The sequence below is a fragment of the Microtus oregoni genome, unplaced genomic scaffold (genome assembly GCF_018167655.1).
Source record: "Microtus oregoni isolate MIOR12 unplaced genomic scaffold, Mior012 000031F_ref0000149, whole genome shotgun sequence".
NCBI classification, from domain to species: Eukaryota; Metazoa; Chordata; class Mammalia; order Rodentia; family Cricetidae; genus Microtus; species Microtus oregoni.
The window spans coordinates 27,978,448-28,004,253 of NW_024543090.1; the positions used below are offsets into that span (position 1 = coordinate 27,978,448).

The 25,806-nt window shown below is 41.7% G+C and overlaps 1 protein-coding gene across 1 annotated transcript in view; it reads left to right on the top strand.

The window, feature by feature from the left end:
• The window catches only part of Usp8 (ubiquitin specific peptidase 8), a 49,083-nt gene extending 23,559 nt beyond the window's left edge, over nt 1–25,524 (top strand). The window contains exons 5-19 of the mRNA XM_041678845.1: nt 1,413–1,575; nt 3,937–3,979; nt 5,745–5,889; nt 7,939–8,101; nt 8,800–8,944; nt 9,211–9,434; nt 13,077–13,634; nt 14,766–14,846; nt 15,304–15,566; nt 18,294–18,494; nt 19,585–19,795; nt 21,897–22,133; nt 23,013–23,155; nt 24,394–24,526; nt 24,663–25,524. Of these exons, the coding sequence (XP_041534779.1) occupies nt 1,413–1,575; nt 3,937–3,979; nt 5,745–5,889; nt 7,939–8,101; nt 8,800–8,944; nt 9,211–9,434; nt 13,077–13,634; nt 14,766–14,846; nt 15,304–15,566; nt 18,294–18,494; nt 19,585–19,795; nt 21,897–22,133; nt 23,013–23,155; nt 24,394–24,526; nt 24,663–24,848 (2,896 nt within the window). The 3' untranslated portion in view covers nt 24,849–25,524. The remainder of the gene's footprint in view (nt 1–1,412; nt 1,576–3,936; nt 3,980–5,744; nt 5,890–7,938; nt 8,102–8,799; nt 8,945–9,210; nt 9,435–13,076; nt 13,635–14,765; nt 14,847–15,303; nt 15,567–18,293; nt 18,495–19,584; nt 19,796–21,896; nt 22,134–23,012; nt 23,156–24,393; nt 24,527–24,662) is intronic.
• The last annotated feature ends 282 nt before the right edge of the window (nt 25,525–25,806 follow it).

Consider the following 25,806-nt stretch of genomic DNA (forward strand, 5'->3'; position numbering starts at 1 on the left):
TGTTGAGTAACTTTGGATATGGTTGGCTATGCAGGCTCTCAGCCTTTGTTTTATTCCTTTGAAGAGTGTTGGAGTATTTTGTTTTGGGAGGGTGCTGCAGTTGGATTTTATAAACTGCCTGTCCTGCAGGACGTGTCTTTCCAGCTCTTCTCTTTCAGAGTTAGCTGGTTTCTCATTGTGTGCTCTATCCTTACTTATTGTGGGTGTTGGCTAGAGACATGGACAACTTTATGCAAAGAGACTGGAACTTTGACTTTCCATATTTAGGATTCCATTAGGAGTTTTAGCTGTTTCCAGTATATGAAGTCTTGACGTTAAGGATGAAACCATCAAAATCAGAGATCTTGACAGATGCTCTTCCCCTTCCCAGTTCAGCACCCTTCCTGTTCCTTGTCTCTGTGACTGTCCAGGGCTATATCTGTCTATGAGGATAGGTAGAATAAGCATGTAACAGAATACTAAAGTCAGTTGACTTATTCTTTACTAGCCGACCGGAGTCCATTATTACCCCTTTCTCCCTCCATTCTGTATTCTTCTCTCTCCCTTCCCCTTACCCCTATCTCTTGTCTCCTTCTCCCTCCATCCTCTTAAATTCAGACCCAGCAGGCATCACTATGATCACTAATGACAGGGTAAGCAAGTTTACAGGTCCTTGTTAGCAAATATTCCCAAAAGTACTGCTTCTAATTCTGTGGAGAGTAGTTCCAAATACCTTGTATTTCTGCAAATTGTGATCACCATAGCTGGATTAACTTCTAGCAAATTAGACATTTTGGTGAAGTCATCCTTTTTAAGACAATGATAGCAACTTTGATAGTAACTCTCCACTTGGTGTGGATTATATCATTTCTGAACACTTAATATTTTCATGTATATCATCACAGTTGTGATATTGGGATAATTTCTCTTGCAGAGAGCATCAAAAGTTTTGTGTTTTGAAAAGAAAATTGTAGCAGATTTGATAATTAAAAATTTGTAATTAGTGTAAAAGCAAAAGAAACATTAATAAAGAGAGCATAACATTCATTTTCAAGGCTTTTGTATAGTTTGACATAAGCATGCAGCCAGCCCTGAGAGCAGATGTGTGTAGTTTGTATGGGAACTGTAGCAGAATGCAGTTTCAGGTGGAAGGATAAGTTAAAAGCCACAAAGTAGCTGGGTAGTGGTGGCGCACGCCTTTAATCCCAGCACTCAGGAAGCAGAAGCAGGCAGATCTCTGTGAGTTCGAGGCCAACCTGGTCTACAGAGCAAGTTCCAGGTCAGGCACCAAAGCTGCACAGAGAAACCCTGTCTCAAAAAAACAAAAACAAAAAAAGCCATACAGTATGCCCAAGTCAGGATGCTAAGTGTATGAAACATGAACTCCCTTAACTATACTGTCATGTCAATAAAAGAATTCTTCTTTCGATTAGATATGAAGAGGCTGAAGTTCGGAAGAAACTCGAAGAAAAGGACAGACGGGAGGAAGAGCAGCTGCAACAGCAGAAAAGGCAGGAGGCGGGAAGAGAAGACAGTGGTGCGGTGGCCAAACGCTCTTTGGAGAATGTATCGGATTCCAAAAACAAAACCCAAAGGGTATTTCAAGTTTATTGTGTAAATCTGGTTCTGTTTGCCAGGTGACCTGCATTTAAGGAGTTGAGGAGCCATTGTAAAATTCTTTGAAGCAACAGGAATAACATTTCATGTGATTAATCAGAAACTGAGTGTGTCCCAGCAGTAGTTAGTTCTGGGTTTCCTGTTCTGGCCATCGTTAGAGTAGTGCCTGTAAACTAACGAGGGGGACGAGAGGCAGCCTTGATTAGGATCTGGTCCATCTGCGTTCTGGGCTCTGCTGAGCTTGCCTAACAACTCTCGGATTCAGTTTCCTTCAAACAGGATCCTGAGGTATCTTTTACCTCATAATGAAATCTACATTAAGAGAAGGACTTGGGCTAAGTGTAGGCCAGGCATGGTTGAGGCACACCTTTAATCCCAGAATTTGGGAGGCAGAGGCCAGAGGATCTCTTGAGTCTGAAGCCAGCCTGGTCTACAGAGAGAGTTCCGAGATAGCCAGGGCTACACAGAGAAACCGTATCCTGAAAAACCAAGAATAAATAAACTAAAAGAAGAGAGAAGGACTTGGTTTGATGCTTTATTTGGTCCCAGACAATTTTTGTTTGTGTCTGGAGTCTTATTCACTTCCTTCCTTCATTCCTTTCCCTATTCATTTTCCCTGTGCCTATCTCACTTTCTGCATTTCATTTAGTATTCTCAGCAATCAACAACTCTCCTTACCAAAAGCCACCAGCAGCTTAGTCTCTGCCAGCTGTCACTGTGCCTCTTTACTCTCAGAAATTACTCTTTGTAAAGCATAAATCTCTTCTGAATTGTTGGAATCCTCGGAAGCCTGCTGCTTTGCTTCCTCTGACCTCTTGTGCATTTTGTAGACATTTGTAGCAGCCCTGTCCCTTGTGTGTTGGTTACTGTTGCCATTTGGAAGATGCTTCACTGGGCTGGGCACTCTGGAAAGGTGAAAAAATGTTGGAATTCATGATGTGTGACAAAGCCACAACTTAGGAGATATTTGTCAACAGGTCAAGTGACTGCCATCACCAGATAACAGGACTTGAAAGATTGTATAAAGGGAACTTTTTCCTTTTGTTGACTTTGCAAAAGTGAGTAGTCACTTTTCTTTTTCAGTTGTGACCAGGTCTGTTGAAGCCCAGGCTAGCACAGATTCACTATGTAGGCAAGGCAGCCTTGAATTCCAGTTCTTCCTACCTCCACCTCCCTATTTCTAGGGTTAAAGGCCTTTGTAATCATACCCAGTTAACGGGATGCAGGGGCAAGCAAATGGCCAGCTGAGCCACAACTCCAGCTACATCTCTGTTCTTTTCACTTTAACCTTTGCCCTGCTGTTCCTGTCTCCTACACCTCTTCTTTTGCTTGAGTGTTTGAGAACAATCTCCAGCTGCTTTGCTACTTGACTGCTATCTATCCATCTCACATACTGCAGTTCTGTATCCCACCCAGAATATAACAGTAACTCCTCAGTGTTTCCTGGTACTCGGTCTATATCAGACTTTTCTACCTGTCTTAGCATAATTGATTTTCAAGTTGATTTGTTGAATCATGACGCTAAACAAGGAACTGTCTTTTCCTTGTTCTATGCCTTAAGGTTCTAAAATAATCCCTACTTGAGATTCATCTCCTTTGACTTTTCATACTGTGCACTTGGCTGGATTGAGACAGCGAACCACATTTTGTGTTGTTCCCCTGGTCTGTAGGTTTTCATTGTTTCCAGCATTGTCAGGAGAGGTGCAGTTTTGTTTCATGATAAGAATTCTCTGCAGATGGTACCTTGTGTTTCATATTGTGTCACACTAAGAGGCAGGTGATATACATAACTTGTGCAGATGTGCGCCTACAGGTGTGCTGCTAACTTGATCCATAGGTCCAGATGGGTCCTCAGTTTTCCCATCTGTAAAATGAACTCCCTTCCTATAGGGTCACCTCAAGTTGCTTTGGTTAGAAAATGTAAACTAAGTGGTATGTTGTATTACTTAATTTCCCTTTAATTTTATAGTGGAAAGCGCCGACTAGAATAGCTAGAATTGCTCTTTCATTTCAGAAGCTCTTTCTAATTAAGTACTACTTTTAAATTAGATGTGATACCTCCTTAAGAAAATTTGAGAATGAACAGTGATTCTGATACGCTGCTTTAGCGGCTGCCTAGTAAAAGAACACAGCAAAACCATTGTGTGTCTGAATTCTTGAGGGTGGAGGGCATCACTTTGAGGCAAGTGCTCTACTACTGAGCTTTATTCCTGTTTATCTGTGTTTTTATAAAGTGTCATTACTTGGTACACTGTATTTCTTAGTTTTCTATTGTAATTAAGTATTAAGTTTGAGTCTTTTTTTCCTATGAAATTGAAACTCTTTTCCTCTGTGAACTAGATCAATGGTGAGAAGAGTGAAAAAGGTGGAACTGCAGAGAAAGGTATGTGAGACAGGATGTCCTTTCAAGTTCTTGTGAGTTTCCTCAGTTTGATGCATGAGGGTCTCAGCACATGTGTGTTTTCCTGTACTCTACAAATACATTGAAATGCTGTAAGATCTGTATTGATTTACTGGGGGAGGGTGTTTTATGGTTATTTTAGCCTGGCATGATAAGCAGTTGTTTACTTATCTTCTTTTCTAGATGCAGTAGTTAAACTAATAGTGTTTGACAGGATGGACTCTCGGGAACTGCTCCTCAGTATCTTGATATACGATACTTACCATTTACCACTCTACCCCAGGTTACCCATCTGGAAAGTGGGGTTGCATTTTCTTTTCCTGTTGCTATAATAAAATACTCTAACAAACTGGGTGGTGGTGCATACCTTTAATCCCAGCACACTGGAGTGGATCTCTTTGAGTTTGAGGCCAGCCTGGTCTTCAGAGTGAGTTACAGGACAGTCAGGGCCACACAGAGAAACCCAGTCTCAAAAGTAAAATACCCTAACAAAAGCAACTTATGAGAAGAAGGTTTAGTTGTGGTTCAGTTCCAGGACACAGTCCACCACAGCGGGAAAGTCATGGTGTTGGGAGCTGAGGTATCTAGTCAGGAAGCAGAGGGAGATGACTGCTAGCTCTCACCCAAACAGGACCTCAGGCATGGAGCTGTGCCCCCCATGGTTAATATTACTGTCAAAGGTGTTGATAAGAGGTTCATAGTTAATTTCAGCTAATACATGTTGAACTTTCAGAATCCACAGTAAATTTAAGGGTTATTAGCTGTTATTATTTGTGACTCTACAGTTGTAAGAATTATTTAACAAGTGCCTTCACCTCCTGGGGGAAAAAAATCTGAACCTGTAATTTGTATGTATCCCTAGGTGGTCTTGATGATCTCATGATAAATATCTGACCTAGCAACAGGAGTTAGGAAGTTGACTTCATCTATTAGAGAAATTTTCTGCTCTTTCAGAAAGGATTAAAATTAAACAGTTATATGTAACACAAAACACTTATGTACTAAGCATACTATCATATAGTGATCTCAAAAGTAAACTAAGTAGTACAGGTGTAATAGCTCATGGTGCTTAGCTGTTATCCTTCTGGGTGACTTGTGTTCTCTGCTTATTTAGTCTGCTCATTATCAAATTGATCTTGATGGGTTGAGAGGAAGGAAGGAGGTTTTAGCAGCTGTTCATAAGATTACCTGTGTTTCTCACAACTGCAGAAACAGCCCTCTGTATCTAAAGTTGCTTGTGATGTTTTTTAAATTATTTATTTATTATGTATATGGTGTTCTGTCTGCATGTATGCCTGCAGGCCAGAAGAGGGCACCAGATCTCATTACAGATGGTTGTGAGCCACCATGCGGCTGCTGGGAGTTGAGCTCAGAACCTGTGGAAGAGCAGCCAGTGTTCTTAGCTGCTGAGCCATCTCTCCAGCCCCAGCTTATGATGGTTTTTGATCTTTCACTTCAAGTGATGGTCGATGGTAGGCACAATGGAACCAAACCCAGAGCTGAGCACAGCTAGGCAGACACTATTCCATCAAGCTATGTGTCCAGCCTGTGTATAAACAAGACATGGATTTGTCTCTTAGTAAATGTTAACACAAATTATTCTTAGTGTTCTTGTAAAAGATAAAACATGGTACGACAGGATGACAAGTCAGATGCTAAGTATACTTTGCTTTTCAAAGTTTGCTAACATGCCAGCACATGGAACTGGGTGTTTCTTGTTGTTTACTACTTGTCTCTCAATTCCAAGGAGCAATCACAGCAAAGGAGCTATATACAATGATGATGGATAAAAACATCAGCTTGATTATAATGGATGCTCGAAAAATACAGGATTATCAGCTTTCCTGTATCTCAGAGTCTCTCAGTGTTCCTGAAGAAGCTATCAGTCCAGGGTAGGTCACTATGTGTTTTGATAGAAATGGAGGAGGAGTGGATCTAGGGGAGAGGGAACGTGTTGTGCGGCTGCGAGTAGAGGAGGAAGGGGATGTAGTATATGAGAGAGCAATAAATTTTAAAAAATACAGCTGGGTGGTAGTGGTACACACCTTACATCCCAGCACTTGGGAGGCAAAAGTAGGCTGATATCTGAGTTCAAGGCCAAACTGTTCTACAGAGTGAGTTCCTGGATAGCCAGGGCTACACAGAGAAACCTTGTCTCAAAAAACAAAAATAAAAGAGAGAGTCAGGGTCCTGCTGTGCTAACAGGATGGCCTTGAATTTGTGACCCTTCCTTTTGGCCTCCCTAGTGTGTAAATGACTGTGCTTTGGTAATCTCCATTACTGTGCGTAGTGCACTGTGTTCATTCTCGTCGCTCCTTGTGTCCCTTTGTGTGACTACAGTATAATTTACTTACCCGTGTTATTTCTAGACTTGCCCTTTATATATTGGATTTGATAGTGCTTTTTCCATTTATACAGGGACATATGAATTTATTAAAATAAACAATATAATTAAATTTTTTTGATTATTAAGTTATATTTTAAATTAAATTATAGAACAAATTATGAAGATAATACATGACAAACTTAAATTTAGGAAACACTTGTTGATTCTGTTATTCCCCAATATGTGTTCACTAGAATGCCAATCCTAAAAGGAATTTGTAAGCAAATAAATGCCCCTTAAAAACCTCTCATTCCATTTGTTTCCATTCTTTTAGACCGTACGTTTTGATTTGTCTCTGTAAGGACAGCTAGGAGATGGTATTCTATATTAGCTCCTCTTCACTTCCCAGTAGATAAAGTAACTAGTGTTATTACTTAGGAAGAGGTTTGTTTTGTTTAATTCTTAGTCCACCATTTTGATTTATGTGCGGATAAAGGTTTCACCACTCAGCTTGCTAGTATTATCAGTTAAATACTGAAATGCCTGCTAAATGCTGAATGGTTTCTAAGCACTGGCACCTTTTACCAAAGGAATGGGTCTGTTATTCTGTCATTCAGCAAATATTTACCGAGAGGTACGCTGGGTTACTAGGCTTCTCAGTGATGAGAATTAATCAGTGAACAGATAGAAGTTGTTGTCTTTGTAAAGCTTTAATTAAATAAGCAGTTAAGATAAGAAAAACAATAAAAATTAAAAATATAATGTTCTTTATGTTAATAAGTAAGGTGTGGTAGGTGGGTATATATTGGGATGTGTGGGTGTGTCTGTCTGTCTTGGAGTAGACCCTAAAATTTAGTTCCAGGAAGACTCAGAGAAAAGTTCTTACTTAACAGGTGTTAAATATGTAGGGGAAATGGTGGTGCACATTCTGAGGTCAGGCATGGGGAGCAAACAGAGAATACAGCAACAATAGAAACCCCTAGGCAGGATCACTGAATGAGTCAAGAATCAAAGGTCAGTGACTGGTGTGGATGAGCAGAGGGGCAAGCAGTTAAAGAAGAGAAGGGAGCAGTAAGAGGATTGGGGTCTGTGTCACGGGCCATGTTAAGGATGTGTGTGAGCTTCCATATGAGCAAAGGGGTAGCAGAACACTCTCCTGGGTAGTTGAGAACATGCTGATGGAAGGATGTGAGTGTAGACCTGAGCTGTGAAGGTGGCAGTAATGTCTCCTGGTGTACTGCTGTGAGGATTCAATAAGGTCCAAAGCATGCAGAGCAGTACCTGACACTGTCAGCGTGTGTGTGCTTGCTAATTAAATTAAATCTTGCTGTTTAGCTATTATATGTTTAGGAAGAAGTGAGCTTAAATATGAGTAATGTTGCTAAGGTGATTTGGCGAAGGAAATTGTCTGGATGATTTCCTGTTTCAGTTTTGTGCCCCCTCTCCATTTTTTTTAAAAGCGGTCAGAATTAAGTCTGTTTTTTTCCTTCCCTAATAATTACTAAAAAGCACTAGCGTGCAGTAACGAAGGGGTGGAGTAAAGTTTGTACTGGTGTGGCAGAGTACAAGGCTCATTTCTCCCCTTTGCCTCAGTACAAATGTTCATTCATTTTAGAGTCACTGCCAGCTGGATTGAAGCAAACCTCTCAGATGACTCTAAAGACACTTGGAAAAAGAGGGGGAGTGTGGACTATGTGGTGCTGCTCGACTGGTTCAGTTCAGCAAAAGATTTGCAGCTTGGAACCACACTGCGGAGTCTGAAGGACGCACTTTTCAAGGTTGGCAGCTCCCCTCGCTACTCTGACAAGCTCTGTCTGATTGTTGGGTAATTGTGGAGACTGGTTTTGACTGGCTCCGCTAGACTTTTAAACCGACTGTTCACCTGGGAAGTTGTATTCAGTAACCACCTTAGAGGTGAACATCTAATATTGAAAGTCATAAGGTGTTCTTGAACCAAGACTCAGCTACTCCAAGTTTGGAAATTTTATTAAGGGGTTTGGGATGTGTGCTTATCTTTGGGTGTTTATTCCAGCATTGGGGGTATCTGTACATACATACATACACACACACACAGTAGTAATCATTATAAATGATACAACTGTTATTGACATTCATGTAAAAGAAAAAGCTGCAAATTAAGAGTTTCATCATCTTATAAAATGCATTTTGAAACGTGGAATGTACATGGAGACTAGGAACTAACTCCAGAATGTTAGGGAGTGTCTCTGGGTGGTCAGGTTTTAACGTAGTTTTGTCTTGGATTTGTTCTATTACTTTCCTTCTAAGATCACAGGTTGTTTCTTGGTTCTTAAAACTTGTGTTGATTTATACCTAATACTTCATTTAAAGTTGGAGTTTGAATTTAATTATTCTTTGTTTTCATTTTGCAGTAGTTCTACATTTTGTTTGTTGTGGGTTGTGATTTTTGCTGTCGAGACTGCTACCATCTTACAAATATTCTGTCTTTATTCTGTAGTGGGAAAGTAAAACTGTCCTGCGCCACGAGCCTCTGGTGTTGGAGGGGGGCTATGAAAACTGGCTCCTTTGCTATCCGCAGTATACAACAAATGCTAAGGTCACTCCACCCCCTCGAAGCAAAACTGAAGAGGTGTCTGTCTCATGTATGTATGTGAAAATTTTGTTTAAAACTGCTTCAGTACAGAATAAAACATTTATATGTTCAGGGTAACCTTGTTTGTATATGCCTTTGTCCTGTTAATACTAGTTTGTTTTCAGGCAAAATAGTACAGACTAGGATTCATGTTTTAAGACTGTGGTGATTGCCATTCATTCACATTTAGCTATCACAAAGAACATGTATAACATAAATATTGTGTTGGAGTTTGCTGTTCTTAAAAACGATGCATTTTTCTTTTGGGGATTTTAGTGGATTTTACTTATCCCTCACTGGAAGAACCAGTTCCTCCCAAACTTCCTGCCCAGATGTCTCCTTTACCTATAGAAGTAGATGAAAATGCAGAATTGGTAACTGGTCAAGATGAAAAACCAAGACCACAGAACTTGTCAGCTCTCGCCGGACCCAGTGCCGCTCCCAAAGCCGAAGCTTCACCCATAATTCAGCCCGTGCCTGCTGCAAAGACTATCCCACAGGTATGCTCTTCTTTTTCTTTCAGCTAACTTTACTATTTTTTTGTTTTGATACCATATTGACACATAACATACAGGGTTTTATCTGTGACCTGTGACCCCTTGGGAAACATCAGAAGGATCTGTATATCTTGTCACCTTTATTTTTCCTAAAAGTTTTTATAATCCATCCCTGTGGCCATGGCTTTATTAGATCACTTACAAGATTTCTGATCAGCTGGTGGCCATTTCCTACACCCTGTAGCAAAGGCTTGCTTTCAGAAGTGAGCTGAAGAGCTCAGCTGGTTACACTGCAGTGATCTGACCAGCACAGCTATCCTGACGAAGCTAGCAAATGATCAGTCCCTCTTACAGATGGTCTGGAGTCCACACGTAGCCCACACGCCACACAGAGTTTGTCCTCTCTGCATTCCTTCTGATAGCTGCTGTGCAGCACTGTTGGGAGAGTAATGCTGAGGAGAGTTCCCCCACATGCTTAGGCAGGAACACATTTTTCAAACAAAACATTTCCGCGTGGAACCCATCACTTTGGCGTGTGAACCTGTCAGTATGAAGGATATTTTGCCTGCTTTTGCATAAGAGAAACGTGAGTTGTCAGTATTTTGGTTTTAAAGCATCATTTTAGTTCCATTTCATTGCAATTTGAAATGTTAACAATAGTTATTTAAGGGGGTAGGAGAGATGGCTCAGTGGTTAAGAACATTGCCTGCTCTTCCAAAGGTCCTGAGTTCAATTCCCGGCAACCACATGGTGGCTCACAACCATCTGTAATGAGGTCTGGTGCCCTCTTCTGGCCTGCAGGCATACACACAGACAGAATATTGTATACATAATAAATAAATATTTAAAAAAATAGTTATTTAAATATAAATAACAAATAGTTATTAAAGGTGGTGGGCTTTAATCCCAGCACTCGGAAGGCAGAGGCAGGCGGATCTCTGTGTGTTCAAGGCCAGCCTGGTCTACAGATCTATTTCCAGGACAACTAGAATCTCCTGAAGGTTGTTAGAGCGGTGTTAGAGCAGCCAAAGCAGGTCTTAACACCTACATTCCAGGAATAGGGCTGCGGAGAGCTCAGTCGGTAAAGCACCTGCTGTGCAGCGTGAGAGCCGAGTCCAGAGCCCAGTGCCCACAACAGAGCCACATGCAATATCACACACCTGGAATCCCACCCTGATCAGTGAGCTCCAGGTTTAATGAAAGGCCCATCTCAGAAAGTAAAGATGGAGGACCAACAAGATGGCTCAGCAGCTAAAGATGACTGAGTTTGATCCCTGGGACCCGTGTAGTAGAAGGAGAGAACCAACTCCCGCAGATTATCCTCTGACGCCCCCCTCAAAAATTAAATAAATAATTACATAAAATTAATAATAGCATTGGAGGGGCTGGAGAGATGGCTCAGTGGTTAAGAGCATTGCCTGCTCTTCCAAAGGTCCTGAGTTCAATTCCCAGCAACCACATGATGGCTCACTACCATCTGAAATGAGATCTGGTGCCCTCTTCTGGCCTGCAGGCAGACACACAAACAGAATATTGTATACATAATAAATAAATATTTAAAAAAATAATAATAGCATTGAAAAAATAGAATAGTAAGGTGAAAAAGAGGGCTAGTGAGACCTAGTGCTGTGAGTTCAGCCTCTGGATCTTACAAGATGACATAGGAGACCTAACCTCTCAGAGTTGTCTTGACCACACTTGACTGCACTCACATGCACACACACTAAACAAAATGTTTTCATATTAAAGAATGGAAAGTAGGCCAGGCAGTGGTCGTGTACACATTTATTCCCAGCACTTGGCAGGTAGATCTTTGTGTGTTTGAGGCCAGCCTGGTCTACAAAGTGAATTCCAGGACATTTGCACAGAGAAACCCTGTCTCAAAAACAAAACAAACAAAAAGAATGAAAAGTAGACAGGCCATGGTAAAATGTTTATTTTATTTATTCATTTTGTGCTTGAGTGTATGTGTGTACACTACAGCCTAAGTACAATGAGTAACACTGTAAAGTAGGGTTTTATTAAACAAGAGATACGTGTGTTGACAGAGGTTTCTGTCCCTCCTGTCCTGCAGCCGTTCAGTCCCAAAGAAACACATAGAGGACTACATTAAGTATAAACTGGTTGGCCTATTAGTTCAGTTTTCTTATTAACTAACTTTTACATCTTAACTCATAATTCTTGTCTATGCTAGCCATGTGGCTTGATACCTTTCATCAGTGAGGCATTCTCCTCTTGCTTTCTCTGCATCTGGATCACGGGTGTAGCCCGAGCCTTTCCTCATCCCAGGATTCTACTGTTCTGGTTACCCCTCCTATACTTCCTGCCTGGCTACTGGCCAATCAGTGTTTTATTAAACCAATACAAGTGACAAATCTTGCAAAGTACAAGACCACTGTTCCATAGCAAACATGGTCAGATTTCTTTGAAAAAGATTACTTGGGCGGGTGACTGGCTGGGCAGGTGAAGGCACTGGCCACATAAACCTGAACTTGAGTTTGATCCCTGGAAAGGATTCCATAAAGGTAGGAGGAAAGAGCCAACTCTGTAGTAATACGAGTGGCTGAGCTGCATTCCCAGCACCCCGGCCGCCTGGCTAGCTTATGCCCCGAAATAATTACATGGACACTGTATTCTTTTAATCACTGCTTGGCCCATTTCTATCTAGCCTCTTCTAGGCTAACTCTCGCACCTGGACTAGCCCATTTCTAATATTCTATGTAGCACAGCTAGGTGCGCTTACCGGGAAGATTCTAGCCTACGTCCATCCTGGATCGGAGCTTCATTGCGTGTGTCTGCCCAGGAGCCGGGAGCATGGCGTCTCTGCTCCAGAGAGCAGAGCTGTCCGTCTGGGCTCACTTCCTCTTCCTCCCAGCATTCTGTTCTGTTTACTCCACCCACCTATGTTCTAAGCTATGAGGCCAAGCAGTTTGTTTATTAACCAATGAAATCAACAGATTGATATATGACACTCCCACATCACAACTCCACAGAATTGTCCTTTAACTGTCACATGTATGCTGGGCATATGCGATGTGCCCACATATCACACTATATGCACACATAATTTGTGAAATGATCACTCTCATCACAGTGTAGGGAAGTAACTAGAAATGGAGGGAAACAGGCGAGCAGGCAGTGGGAGGCTGTGCTGGAGTTCTGGGGAGAGAATGATCTTGGTATAGGCTTCTGGGTAGTCACAGAGATGGGTATACAGCCATGTGCAGTTTCACCAGGCAGCAGAAAACTGGGAAGAACATGGCCTAAAACTATTAGCTGACTGCTTTTACAGCTGTTTGGAGAGTGAAGGGAAGCTCCATGTTTGTGAGCATCATACATTTATTTTTGGCCATGTTGTGTGTGAGGTATTATTGGCTACTTATGTGGAGATGGGCAGGGGTAGTTGGCTGTGTAGGAATGGAGTGCCAATCTCCTCTGTCAGGTCTAGGTACCATAGTTGAACTTTAAGACATATGTAACTCTTCTGAACCAGAATGCTCATTGCAAACTAAAACTGAAATAATACTCTTATATTTGCTGAGGTAGGAGAATTGTGGGTTTGAAGCCAACTTGACCTATGTGCAAGACCTTGCCTCAAAACCAAGACACAAAAAGCACGCTTTGTTCTGTTTTCGTTTCTCTAAGGTTGATCGTACGAAAAAACCAGCAGTGAAATTGCCTGAAGATCATAGAATAAAATCTGAGAATACAGATCAGAGTGGAAGAGTTCTTCCTGATCGTTCCACCAAACCAGTATTTCCTCCTCCGACTGCCATGTTAACAGATGAAGAAAAAGCCCGTATTCATAAAGAAACCGCCCTTCTCATGGAGAAAAACAAGCAGGAGAGGGAACTTTGGGAAAGGCAGCAGAAGGAGCAGAAAGAGAAGCTAAGGGGGGAGGAACAAGAGCGCAAAGCTGGAAAGACACAGGACTTGGAAGAACATGACATCAGTGAGACCCAACCCAAAGCCAAGGACGAGCTGGAGAAGAGAGACAGCAAACAGACCAAGCTGGAAGAAAAAGAGCCCTTAGCAGACAGGGGCCAGGAAGCCACAGGGACGAAAAGACAAAGTAAAAGTGAACACGAGGCTTCTGATGCCAAGATGTCTGTGGAAGGTAAAAGGTGTCCCACATCAGGAGTGCAGAAGAGGCCACCAGATGTGTCCCCTGCATCCATGTCAGGAGAGCTGAGTGCAAGCAAGGTAGGTAAAACTGAAGGTAAATGTGTTTACGATGGGGTACAGTGGCCTTCCACAGACAGGGCAGGCATATTGCTCTAGAGGGTGAGAGATTGTCCTGAGCTATTGGTATTTGCTTCCCTGCACTCTTTTGAGACCTGTGGTGATGTACATTAAGTGACTGGTTGGCAATAGGATTTTTTTTGTTGGTAAAATGCTGTACCTAGTTTCTGCTAGATTTAGCTATATTTGTTTCTGTGTTGGTGTGTAACCATCAAAAGTACTAGGATGAAATACAATCTCATGACAGAGAAGGTGCCAAAAGTTAAGTTTTAGTTTTTGTCTACTTAGAATGTGTAGTCAGCCGGGTGGTGGTATCGTAGCTTTGGAGCGTGTCCTGGAACTCTCTGTAGACCATAACTCACAGAAATCTACCTGCCTCAAAAAAAGAAAGAAAAAAAATCCTCCTGCCTCTGCCACCGAGTGCTGGTATTAAAGTTGTGCACCACCACCGCTCAGCTCAGGTGAGGAACTCAAGGAAGTCTTACAAACAAAAATGTCTCTAAAGTTAGAAGCAGTCAATATGGAGGTTGTTACTTCAGTGTATTGACATGTATGTACTTATATATAACGCTTCATTATTTTTGTAAAATGGATATAAAAGCTATGTTAGGAGGGAAGATGGTTTAGAATAGGCCATGAGATAATCATCTGGTAGGTTTCCTTATTTGGCTCCACTGCTCTTTCTCCCCACTACCACAGAGAGCCACCTCCCCACCCTGTAATGCACTCACCACCAGGCTCATGTGCACACTCAGTGCAACCATTGCAAAGTAACAACTCTGTCGGAGATTACCTGTCCTCTTCTCCTCCTCGCCAGCAGCTGGAGTCACGGTCACTGCTTCCCGATGACCTCTCGGCTTCCTTTGGAAAACTAGAAATATTACTTCAGTTTTCCTTTGATTTCACACTCTTGTAACCCTTAGCATAGTAGACTTTGAGAAATACAAAACTGCCTTCTTCTTGACTCTGCCTTAAAAATATGAAAGGCAATCAAGACTGGTTTTTTGGGGGGGGATTTCTTTTTATTCTTCAGTGTAAGTTTGTGAATGGAAACTTTTAATTGGAAAGTCAGATTATTGTTTTTCAAACTAGGCTCAACGAGAACCTTTGACAAGAGCACGAAGTGAAGAAATGGGGAGAATTGTACCAGGGCTGCCTTCCGGCTGGGCCAAGGTAAAGTCAGAGTTCTAAACTGAAATACAAGTTACTTTGTTTTAAAAAGTACTATGCTCTAGTTGTCAACTCTGCTCTGTTATAGAGAATATGAGCTCTTCCCCCTGTCTGCTGCAAGGAGACATCTCTTAATACACATCCTCAGGTGCTGGCTGTCACATACGAGCACCTGACAGTAGAATTTTGAAATATAGTATTCCATAAAAGCAAACCTAAATTTCTTTGGAAGTTTACAAAGTGATTGCTGTTCTTATTCAAATTAGTTTAGGGACTAAAGTAATTGATCGAGTTTGTGCTTAGAAAATTAAAGGCCCCAGCTTTAATCCTTAGAACAAACACATTTTTTTTTTTACACATTTTAATCCAAAAGTAAATGCTGCAGTGGGGGTGGCGCTCTAATGACTTCGGTACTTATCTGATTTTTTTATTATTATTATTTTCATTTTTCTTTTCCAAGTTTCTTGATCCAATCACTGGAACCTTCCGTTACTATCATTCACCCACCAACACGGTTCACATGTACCCACCTGAAATGGCCCCTTCGTCTGCTCCGCCTTCCACCCCTCCTACACACAAAGTCAAGCCCCAGACCCCAGCTGAGCGGGACAGGGAGCCATCCAAACTGAAGCGCTCCTACTCCTCCCCGGACATCACTCAGGCCCTGCAGGAGGAGGAAAAGAGGAGGCCAGCTGTGACCCCAGCAGTCAACCGGGAAAACAAGTAAGTTCTCCCAGTTCTAGAACTAGACAATGCTATCTCCATGTCACCATCTAAGAGTTACAGTCTCAGGGCTCTGTTGTTATGATGGAACAAAAAATAAGAAACAATGAGATGTCCTCAGCTTTCCCCCAATGCTAACTTAATTCGTTAAGAATGAATTTTATATTGATGCAGACATGAAAGTGTCACATACATTGTTACAGCGCTTTCTCATTATCATGCCCCAGGCCTCCTCTCATCTTTCATGGATCACAATTAATTTTTAATTTTACTAAAGAAAGTGTGTGTGTGTGAGAGAGAGATTTCAGCTCTCTCATCTACCATGTGGATCTTGAGGATTGAACTCAGGTCATCAGGCTTGGTAGCAAGTGCCTTTACCACTGTGCTGTCTCACCACTCAAGAATGGGCAGTGTTACAGTACTCAATTTCCAGCCTTCGTTTCTCTCAACCAGTCATGGAAGAGTTCAGTCTTCTATCTGTAAAAATGCAGGTACCATAATGCCTCCTTTCCTCTGTCCCATTTTTCCTTTCCTGTTCTCATCTCTGCTCACAGGGTGACCAGCTGGTTTAAGTTTCTCAAAGTAGCACATCATTTACTTGTGTTTCCCTCGTCACTTTGGGGATGGTGAAAATGCAACTGGCCCTCAATGTCCTTGGTTTTTGGGCTGGGGTATAGCTCAGTACAGAATGCTTGCTTAACATACCCAAATCCTGGGTTTGTTCCCAAACCAGCCATGGGGAGGTACACCTATAAGAATAACACTCAGGAAATGGAGACAGGAGGGGTAGAAGTTCAAGGTCATCCTCAGCCATATAACAAGTTTGAGGCCACCCTGGGCTATGTGAGACCCTGCCTCAAACAACAAAAGCAAGAACATGTTGAGTAGTTTCTACATCTAAGGGCTTAACCAATAAGGGATCAAAAATAATTGGGGGTGGGGGCTATAGAAGAACTGAACACAAATAGATGTTTATCTTTATCATTTTTAACACAGCTTAACAGCTGTTTACATTGTATCAGGTGTGATGAACAATCAGAAGTGGTTTAAAGGAGACAGGAAGGTGTGCACAGGTCAATGCAGAAAGCATAGCGTTTCACTCAGGCATGGACTAGCCTTGCATACTGTTACTTTAGGGGTCTTGGATACTGGTTTGGTGTATGTATAAGTAAGTGACTTGGGGTTTTTCGTGTATTATATATTATTTGTTAATTACTAAGAATTTTCAATTTATTTTTTTCTGACACATCCCAAGGAAATAGTTAATCAGTTTTCTGAGACTTCATTTTGCCAGAGAGAGACCTATTTGAAAGAGCTTTTGGAATTAATACAATTCAGATGTGTTAGAAATCTTTACATCATAATGTTATTAAAGTTCATTAATTTGGCAATGGTTGAAGCTATCTATATATAGTTCATGTATTTTTTCTTAAAAAAAAATACAGGAACAGAGAAAGATCATGTAGGGAAAATTGGGATAGTTTGGTGTGTTTTTCCATATTCCCCTCATGGGTAGGGAACACATTGTGGGGATCAGCCAGACAAGGGACCATCCTCTAGTCAGGTTCCCTTCACTACAGCGCTCTGGACACATGCGCAGGACCCAGGGAGCATCTCCAGCCCAGCAGATGCCTCTTTCAGTCCAGAATGGCTTTAATTTTTAATTAAGTATGGCCGTCATGTGTGACTTATTGGCTGGAGGCATAGTTAGGTACCCAGAAGATCTCTGCCTCATTTGAGGACTGTTTTATGATTAGCATATACTTTCATCTTATGTATGATTTTATTTAGACAAGTGTAAATATCTGCTTCTTTATTTTTTTAAATATTTATTTTTATGTGTGGGGTGTTTTGTGACATGTATGTCTGTGTACCGTGTATATGCCCAATGTCCTTGGAGACCAGAAGAGGGCATCAGGTCTCCCAAACTAAGAGTTACAGGTGATTGTGATCCACCATGTGGGTGCTGAGAATCAAACCCAGATCTACTGGCAGAGCAGCAGTGCTCATAATCACACTGCGCTATCTCTCCAGCTCCCTCTTTAGTTCTTAAATGTATCATATCTACTACAGTGAAAATGCTGTGCAGATATGAAATACAATATTGAGAAAAGGTTTGCACACACTTAATTCAAATACTTTCCTACCCTCCTCATCCCAAACTCCCAGTCTCCTCTGCTTCCTCTGCCTCCAGCAATCCTTTCGTATCTCATGTGTTCTGTTACTCTCCCCAACCTCATTTTCTTAAAGTTTCTTTTTTCTTGTTTAGTGGGTTTCTTTTATTGCCACTTAAATATACTATTTAATGTTTAGCAGCTGTGATCTATATATGAGAGAACATACTACATATTTGTCCTTCTGTAATTAATATATAATTTATCAGTACATAAGATTTTATTGTATTTAATTCTCTCATGTTCTAGTTAAGACTATTTCATAATGCTAACCTCTCAGGGCTAGTTGGAGAAGTCTGAAAGAGCTTTCCCCCATTGGAAAGTAACTCAGGACTAGCTAGAGGACCTCTCTCAAGTCACTCTAGATCCAGGAACTCTCACAAGAGAAGTTGTGGGCATGTATTTCATGGGAGGATCCTGGAACATAGAGTTAGCCTCATGCTAAATGTCTTAGAGAACACATCAGGTTAGCGTGTGGATTGTAAACTGCCACCTTCAGTGTGGACTCCAGCTGAGATGCTCTGTATAAGGCATCTTGTTCTTTCTCCCTTAGGCCTAAGGCTGAGATCTCAAGACTTTCTGCTTCTCAGATTCGGAACCTCAATCCTGTTTTTGGAGGATCTGGACCAGCTCTTACTGGACTTCGTAATTTGGGAAACACTTGTTACATGAACTCAATACTGCAGTGCCTGTGTAATGCTCCACATTTGGCTGATTATTTCAACCGGAACTGCTATCAGGATGATATCAACAGGTAAAGGAACATTTCGCTGCTGCATTACACTGTTGAAAAGGGAATCCAACCGTAATTTCTATCTGTCGTACTCTGTTTTGTACTGCTATAACAACCCAAGACTAGGTAATCTTTTTTCTTTTTAAGAAAAGAATTTTAATTTTAAAATTTTATTTGTGTATCTGAATGAATATGCACAAACTAGAGCACACATGTGGAGGTCAGAGGACAACTTTCAGGAATCGATTCCCTCTAGTGTAGGTTCCAGGATCAAGTCATGTCAGCTCACATGGTGGGAACCTTTACCTCCTGGGCTTACTTACTCATAGGTCCAGAGAGAGAATCCAAGATGAGCATTGTGCTGTTCCAGTGTAGTAGGAGATGGAAGGGCACCGGGAAAGCCCCTTCATTATGCCCCTTTTCAGCAAACCCAATCCCAATCACTACGTCATGTTCTTGCCTGTCACCTCTCAGAGCCCTATTTTTTTTTCTTTTTAACTGTATATTTATGCATGTGTCTTTAGCAGTATGTGCACATGCAAGTGTAGGTATCTGAGGAGTCCAGAAGAGAACGCCAGATCCCCTGGGACTAGAGTTACGGATAATTGTGAGCCACCGTCTGGCTCCTAGGAATCAAACCTGGTTTTCTGCATGAGCAACAATTCCTCTTAACAGTCTCCAGTCCCGCAAAGGGCCTTTTCCAGTCTATGTGCAATACTAAATTTTGAAAGGACGTACTCAGACTGTAGCACTTGCCACTCAGCTTCAGAGGAGTTAAGTTAGTAAAAGAAAATTCTCTTTATCTGCAAGAATGCTGGATAGTTATCTCAGGTCTGGTCATAAAGGACAAACAAGATGGCAGACACTGTCAGGGTTACAGCTTCCATCTTTGACTGCAGCCTGTTGATGAGTGTGAGGAGCAGGGCTTGCAGCCAGGATAAGGAAACGATTTGGAGGACCACAGCAAAGTCAGGTTCAGACGTGTTTGATCCATGCCTGCAGGTGAGTGATTCCTTTGTGTGTTATGCGTGTAATTTTGTGCTGATATCAAGAACCCACTATAACTTAAAACCTTTTCCTTTATTTATCTTTGGTGACTTTATTTGCACAGGTCAAATTTGCTGGGGCACAAGGGTGAAGTGGCAGAAGAATTTGGTATCATCATGAAAGCGCTGTGGACAGGACAGTACAGATACATCAGTCCCAAAGACTTCAAAGTCACCATCGGGAAGATTAACGACCAGTTTGCAGGATCCAGCCAGCAAGATTCCCAGGAACTGCTTCTGTTCCTCATGGATGGCCTCCATGAGGATCTAAATAAGGTAAGGATTGGCTGTCTGCAGCTCCGTTTGCTTCCATCCTCGTAGCAGCTCAAATCCCCGTTCACCAGCGGTCCTTCCTAGACAGCGACCATACTGAGCATGTCTGCTGAGTTCCCCAGAAAAAGCTGAATGTTTGCATTTACAGAATGAGACATGCTGGGACTGGAACCCTGGTCTCAACATAAAACTTATTTTTATTTTCTATATATGTGTTTCCTGAACTAAATTTTTTACAATACTTTTTGAATAATTATTTTTTAATGTTTTTTTTTCTCATGGAGTATAATTTTCTACTTGTGGCTGCATGCCATGTGTTTTGGATTCTTAGATCAGGATTGTGCAATCTGGATTTGAAAAGTAGTGTGTGGTCATTTACTCAAGTACCAATAGGAAGTACTGAACAATTTACAGGTGGTAAAGTAGCTGTTGGAGGTGTTCTTGTCACCCTCACGCTTATGAAAGCAACGTCCTGGTTTTATTAACTGTAGTCTGAACATCTTTGTTCTTTATATATTAGTACATTTTTATGTGTTGTGTGTGTTATACTCTGATGTTCTAAGACTTACCTTCTAAAATAAGAATTGCTCCATGTCAGCAGGTGGTGCGGGTAAATAGCTTTCATTAAGCAGTATCTTGACATAAGGACCGCCTCCATCTGTACACAGCTGCTCTTAGCACCAAGTGTCACCTGTTTCTTCAGAAAAGCCTTTAAGGTCATAGTTCTCAACTAACACGAGTATAAAAATTCAAGCTATTGTGATGCTCACACCTAAGTCCAGCACTCAGGAGGCTGAGGGAGGAAGATGGTTACTTCAGGGACAGCCTGGGCTACATAGATTGTCTCAAGGGGTCAGGTGTAGGTAAATTCATGAGCCTCTAACAGTGAAATTGCGCCTGTTGAATTTTAACCCTAATGCCTAGTTACATGAAACATCATCTTTCAGTTCAATGCTTTGGGGCTAGCAAGATGGCTCAGCCTTGTGTAAGAGTGCTGGCAAAGCCAAGCCTGGTGGCCTCAGTTTGCTCCTCAAACAAAAGTAATGGAGGCAAAAGAGACCCAGCTTCACAGAACTGACTCCCTCATGCACCTCGACACATGTGCCCGTACACATATCATACACACATGCACCCTCAATAGTAACAGTGAAATCTTAAAAAATGGCATTGACTTAAAACGCTATCAACTTATATTATGTATAAATACATGGACCTATTTCAAGCATTTCTGTGCCCCCTTACTCTGTCTTCCCCGCCTCCAACTCCGGCTAATTGCCTTCCTCTCTTCATACCTTTTTTCCCCTATAACTCAGTGAGTTTCATTAGTGGTACAGAAGACTGTGCGAGGTTTGTTTACTAGAACATGTGTACCTTATCAGTAGTATGTCACTGAAGGAAATATCTCTCCTTGCTTCATCAGTCAGTCATTATAACTCCTTAGAGTCGTGGGACACATGAGCACCTTTCCCTTCCATGGTACTGGCCTACTCTTGCTCAGATCTGATGTGTGCAGTCACAGCCACTGTTGGTTTAAGTGTCATGAACACTTCTCTTCCTTCTGCTGTTCCTCCGTGAAGCTCTTCTGTGGGGATGCGTGTGTTCCACTTATGGCTGGGCACATGGCAGTTGCTCATTCTCCACTAACCCTGCAAGGTAGTGTCTGCTCTTGGAGCAGAACTCAGCCTTCAGCATTGTCAGAAGTAGAAGTTCAGACCTCCTACATACTTCAAATAAAAATATATCCAGAAGTTGTAATAAAGGCCAGGCGTGGTGGCACACATCTTTAATCCTAATACTTGGGAGGCAGAGGCAGGCGGATCTCTGAGTTCAAGCCAGTTTGGTCTGCGTAACAGAATTCTAGGACAGCTAGAGCAGCATCGTGAGACCCTGTCTCCAAACAGAACAGACAAGAAGTTCAAGGCACACCCTTTCAGGAAAGTGGGATTTGGTTGGTAGAATTGTTTTGTAGTACTTACTGAGACCAGAACTTCTCAGTGTGGCTAAATGTGTAAAATGTTATTTAGTGTTATTTCTTGAGTTTCATACTAAACCATCAACACCAAACTCTTAGGTACTAAGAGAAATGAGTTGTTCTCATTCCTAGGCTGACAATCGGAAGAGGCATAAGGAAGAGAACAATGATCACCTCGATGACTTTAAAGCGGCAGAACACGCTTGGCAGAAACACAAGCAGCTCAATGAGTCCATTATTGTCGCACTCTTTCAGGGTCAGTTCAAATCCACAGTGCAGTGCCTCACCTGCCACAAAAAGTCTCGGACATTTGAGGCTTTCATGTATTTGTCATTACCACTAGCATCCACAAGTAAATGCACATTACAGGTAAGTGTAAGATGAAGAGAGCATGTGTTGATGCAATGTTACTTGTGTGTGCATAGAAGTTTGTCTCATCCTGACAGGAAAATAGGTGAGCTCATCCTAGCCCTTGGAATTTTTATTATTACCTTACTATTTTATATGATGGGTCTTTTGCTGGTATATGTCTGTGTACCAACTAAATGCAATGCCCACAGAGGCCAGAGTGGACATTGGATTCCCTGAAGTAGGAGGGTGTGAACTGCCATGTGGGTGTTGGGAATTGAACCCAGGTCCTCAGCAAGAGCAAGTTCTCTTAACTGCTGAACCATTTCTCCAGCCTATAGCCATTAACTTTTTGAAATGGGACTGGCCTTGAACTTGAGCTATTCTTTCTTTGATTCTACAGTGCTGGGGGGAGAAGGGGTATAGGCAGGTCACCAGGTGCTGCCAGAAGTTTGTTGACAGTATTGAATGCAGAGCCTTGTGCATGCTGGAGAGTACTTCATCAGTCAGCCAAACCCCCATCTGGAAAAGTATGTATTTTTCAGGAGTTTTGAAAGCTAACTTGGGAAGTTGCATTTGACATTAACTTAGATCTGCTTTTTCTGTGTACTTTACCTGGTGATCAGACGTATTGTTTCTACACGACAGCAGTGTAACTAATAGAATGGCTTGTATTGATACCTCCAATCTTCACTTCCTCCAATAAGTCCACCATGATCCACCAGACCCAGGATAAAGGTCCTTGTGTGTGCTGTGCTGACCCCTCCTTATCACAGACACTTGCTCCACCTTATCGAGGTGTCCCTGTGTCTGCAGCACTCTTACTGCAGAGGGTCTCCTGGCACTCTATGAGGAAGGGAATCACTGAGTATTCACGTGTGATTTTTTTTTTCCCACTAGGACTGCCTTAGATTATTTTCCAAAGAAGAAAAACTTACAGATAACAACAGATTCTACTGCAGCCATTGCCGAGCTCGGCGGGACTCTCTAAAGAAGATAGAGATCTGGAAATTGCCGCCTGTGCTTTTGGTACACCTGAAACGGTAAAGTCTCTGCGTATGCACTAGCAGTTGATGGAGGAGCTCTAATGTCTGTAATTTGCACGTCCTGTATTGTCTTTCAGGGAAACCTAATGAAGATTCTCCAGAACAATTACTGGCATACATGACAGCAGAGAGACAGTACCTGTCATTTTATGTCATTCCATGCGATTCTGTTAATGGAACTAAATTATTGCATTTCAGATAACAAAATTTTAAGTCACATCAAGTGAAATGTTACATAATGTAATTCCAAAACAGATTAGCAGATAAAAATTAACATTCAGGTGCTGGAGAGATGGTTCAGTAGTAAAGAACACTGGCTGCTCTTCCAGAGGATCCATGTTAAATTCTCAGCACTCACATGGCAGCTCACTACTGCCTGTAACTCCAGTTCCAGGGGATCTAACGCCTTCTTCTGGCATCTATGAGCACCAGACACACACATAGTGAACAGACATAAATGCAGGCAAAGCATCCATACACATAAAATGATAAAATATTTTTTTAATTAACATCCAAATTATAGCTGGGCAGTGGTGGCGCACGCCTTTAATCCCAGCACTTGGGAGGCAGAGGCAGGCGGATCTCTGTGAGTTCGAGGCCAGCCTGGTCTACAAGAGCTAGTTCCAGGACAGGCTCCAGAAACTTCAGAGAAACCCTGTCTCGAAAATCAAAAAAAAAAAAAAAATCCAAATTATAAACTATAACAACTTAAATATATGTAACATGGTAGTACAGACCTGTAATTTCAGCTTTTGGGAAATGGAAACAGAATGACCAAGAGTTCAAAGCCAGCCTGGACTTTCTGAGACCTTGTATCAAAAAAGAAAAAAAAAAATGTAAAATAATGCTGTAAAAAAAAAGCCCACAGCATTGTATGTGCAAAAAGAACTCCCACAATGAACTGCTTCTCAACAACTCAGTGTCTTCATCGGTCTTTCCATTACTAAACAGAGGCCATGTATTGTGTGTACAGGCAGACACTTGTCATGCCACACATGCAGAGGACAGCTTTGTGGAATCCTGTCTCTCCTTCCACCCTTACATGGATTCTGGGCATTGAGCCCAGGTTGTCGCGAGGTTTACATGGCAAGTACTTCACCACTGAGCATCTTGCTGGCCCTAAGACGGCACAGCTGATGTGAAAGTTAAGAGCTTGCCTTGAAATCCATGCTAAATTGTGAAAATTGGCGCTTGTCTTTGCTGTCAGTCTGACTCGTGTGGTGCTTGTTCTGCAGATTTTCCTATGATGGCAGGTGGAAGCAGAAGCTGCAAACATCCGTGGACTTCCCGTTAGAAAACCTTGACTTGTCCCAGTATGTTATTGGTCCAAAGAACAGTTTGAAGAAATATAACTTGTTTTCTGTTTCAGTAAGTATCTCATTGAACTAAAAATGTTTTTAAAACAAACTAAGAAAACAGGAGGCTCCAGCACTCTTTCCTCCAAGCTTTGGCAATAACTGACTTGTGCTACGTAATGATTCAGCTTCTGTTTGTCTTGATACAGAACCACTATGGCGGGCTGGATGGAGGCCACTACACGGCCTACTGTAAGAATGCGGCAAGGCAGCGCTGGTTTAAGTTTGATGATCATGAAGTTTCCGATATCTCCGTGTCTTCTGTGAAGTCGGCGGCGGCTTATATCCTCTTTTATACTTCATTGGGACCACGCGTAACTGATGTAGCCACATAAAGAGGTGTAGGCTATGGTGTATTGTTTTTAAATCGCAGAGGTACATCTAATGCTTACAAAGATAACAGAGCGCTGAGACTGGCTATGTAGAGGAATTCCAGAATCCTGGGGGCTGCATTACTAGCACCATATAATCAGGTCAATGCTGTTTATCAAAAGCAAAAACAAACAACTGACGTTTAACAAATATCCCAGTAAGCATCCCTACGTATCATTTATTTCAAAACAACTTTTTTAGTCTGCCCCAAAGTTAAAAATAATCCATTAGCCAGATGTTTATTATTCTATTGGTATAAACCATTGTAACCCTCAATTTCCTATTCATTGCTATAGCCTTTACTCATTTCTAGTCCCAGCTCGGTCCACTATGAGTACTCTAGGATGACCTAACGCAGATAGGAATGTATGTGTACATATTTATTGCACTCTTGCACATCAGATTGCTGTACATAGTTTAACATGCCCTTCTCTGAAAGCCTGGGAAAGAGAGATTTTTTTGTTCTTTTGGCCTTTTCTAGGTAGCTGCAGTGCTTTCTTGGGAAAACGACAGGGCAAAACTATTTTTCTGTTGGCTTTGGGCTGTATTTGTGCACTAAATCTTTATTCTAAAAAAAGGAAACTTTAATTTTTTAAAAATTCATTTACATCTACATTAAAATCTTAATGAAAAAGAAAACATTTGAAACCTTGTAAGTGTTCTTTCTCCCCCACATCCAGGTTTTTTTTTTTTTTTTGAGGCAGAATCTCACTATGTAGCTCTGGCTGTCAGAACTCACCAGCTGGCCTCAAACTCAGAGGTCCACCTACCTCTTACGTGTTTTTACACAGATCTTATTACCTTAGTTATTGTATAGAGTTAGGACTATTCCACGCTAGTCACATGTAAAATAATCCCCAGACTTCTGTCTTTTCTGAAGAGTTATGGTAGAGTGAGCTGCTATAGTAAGAAGCAAACTCA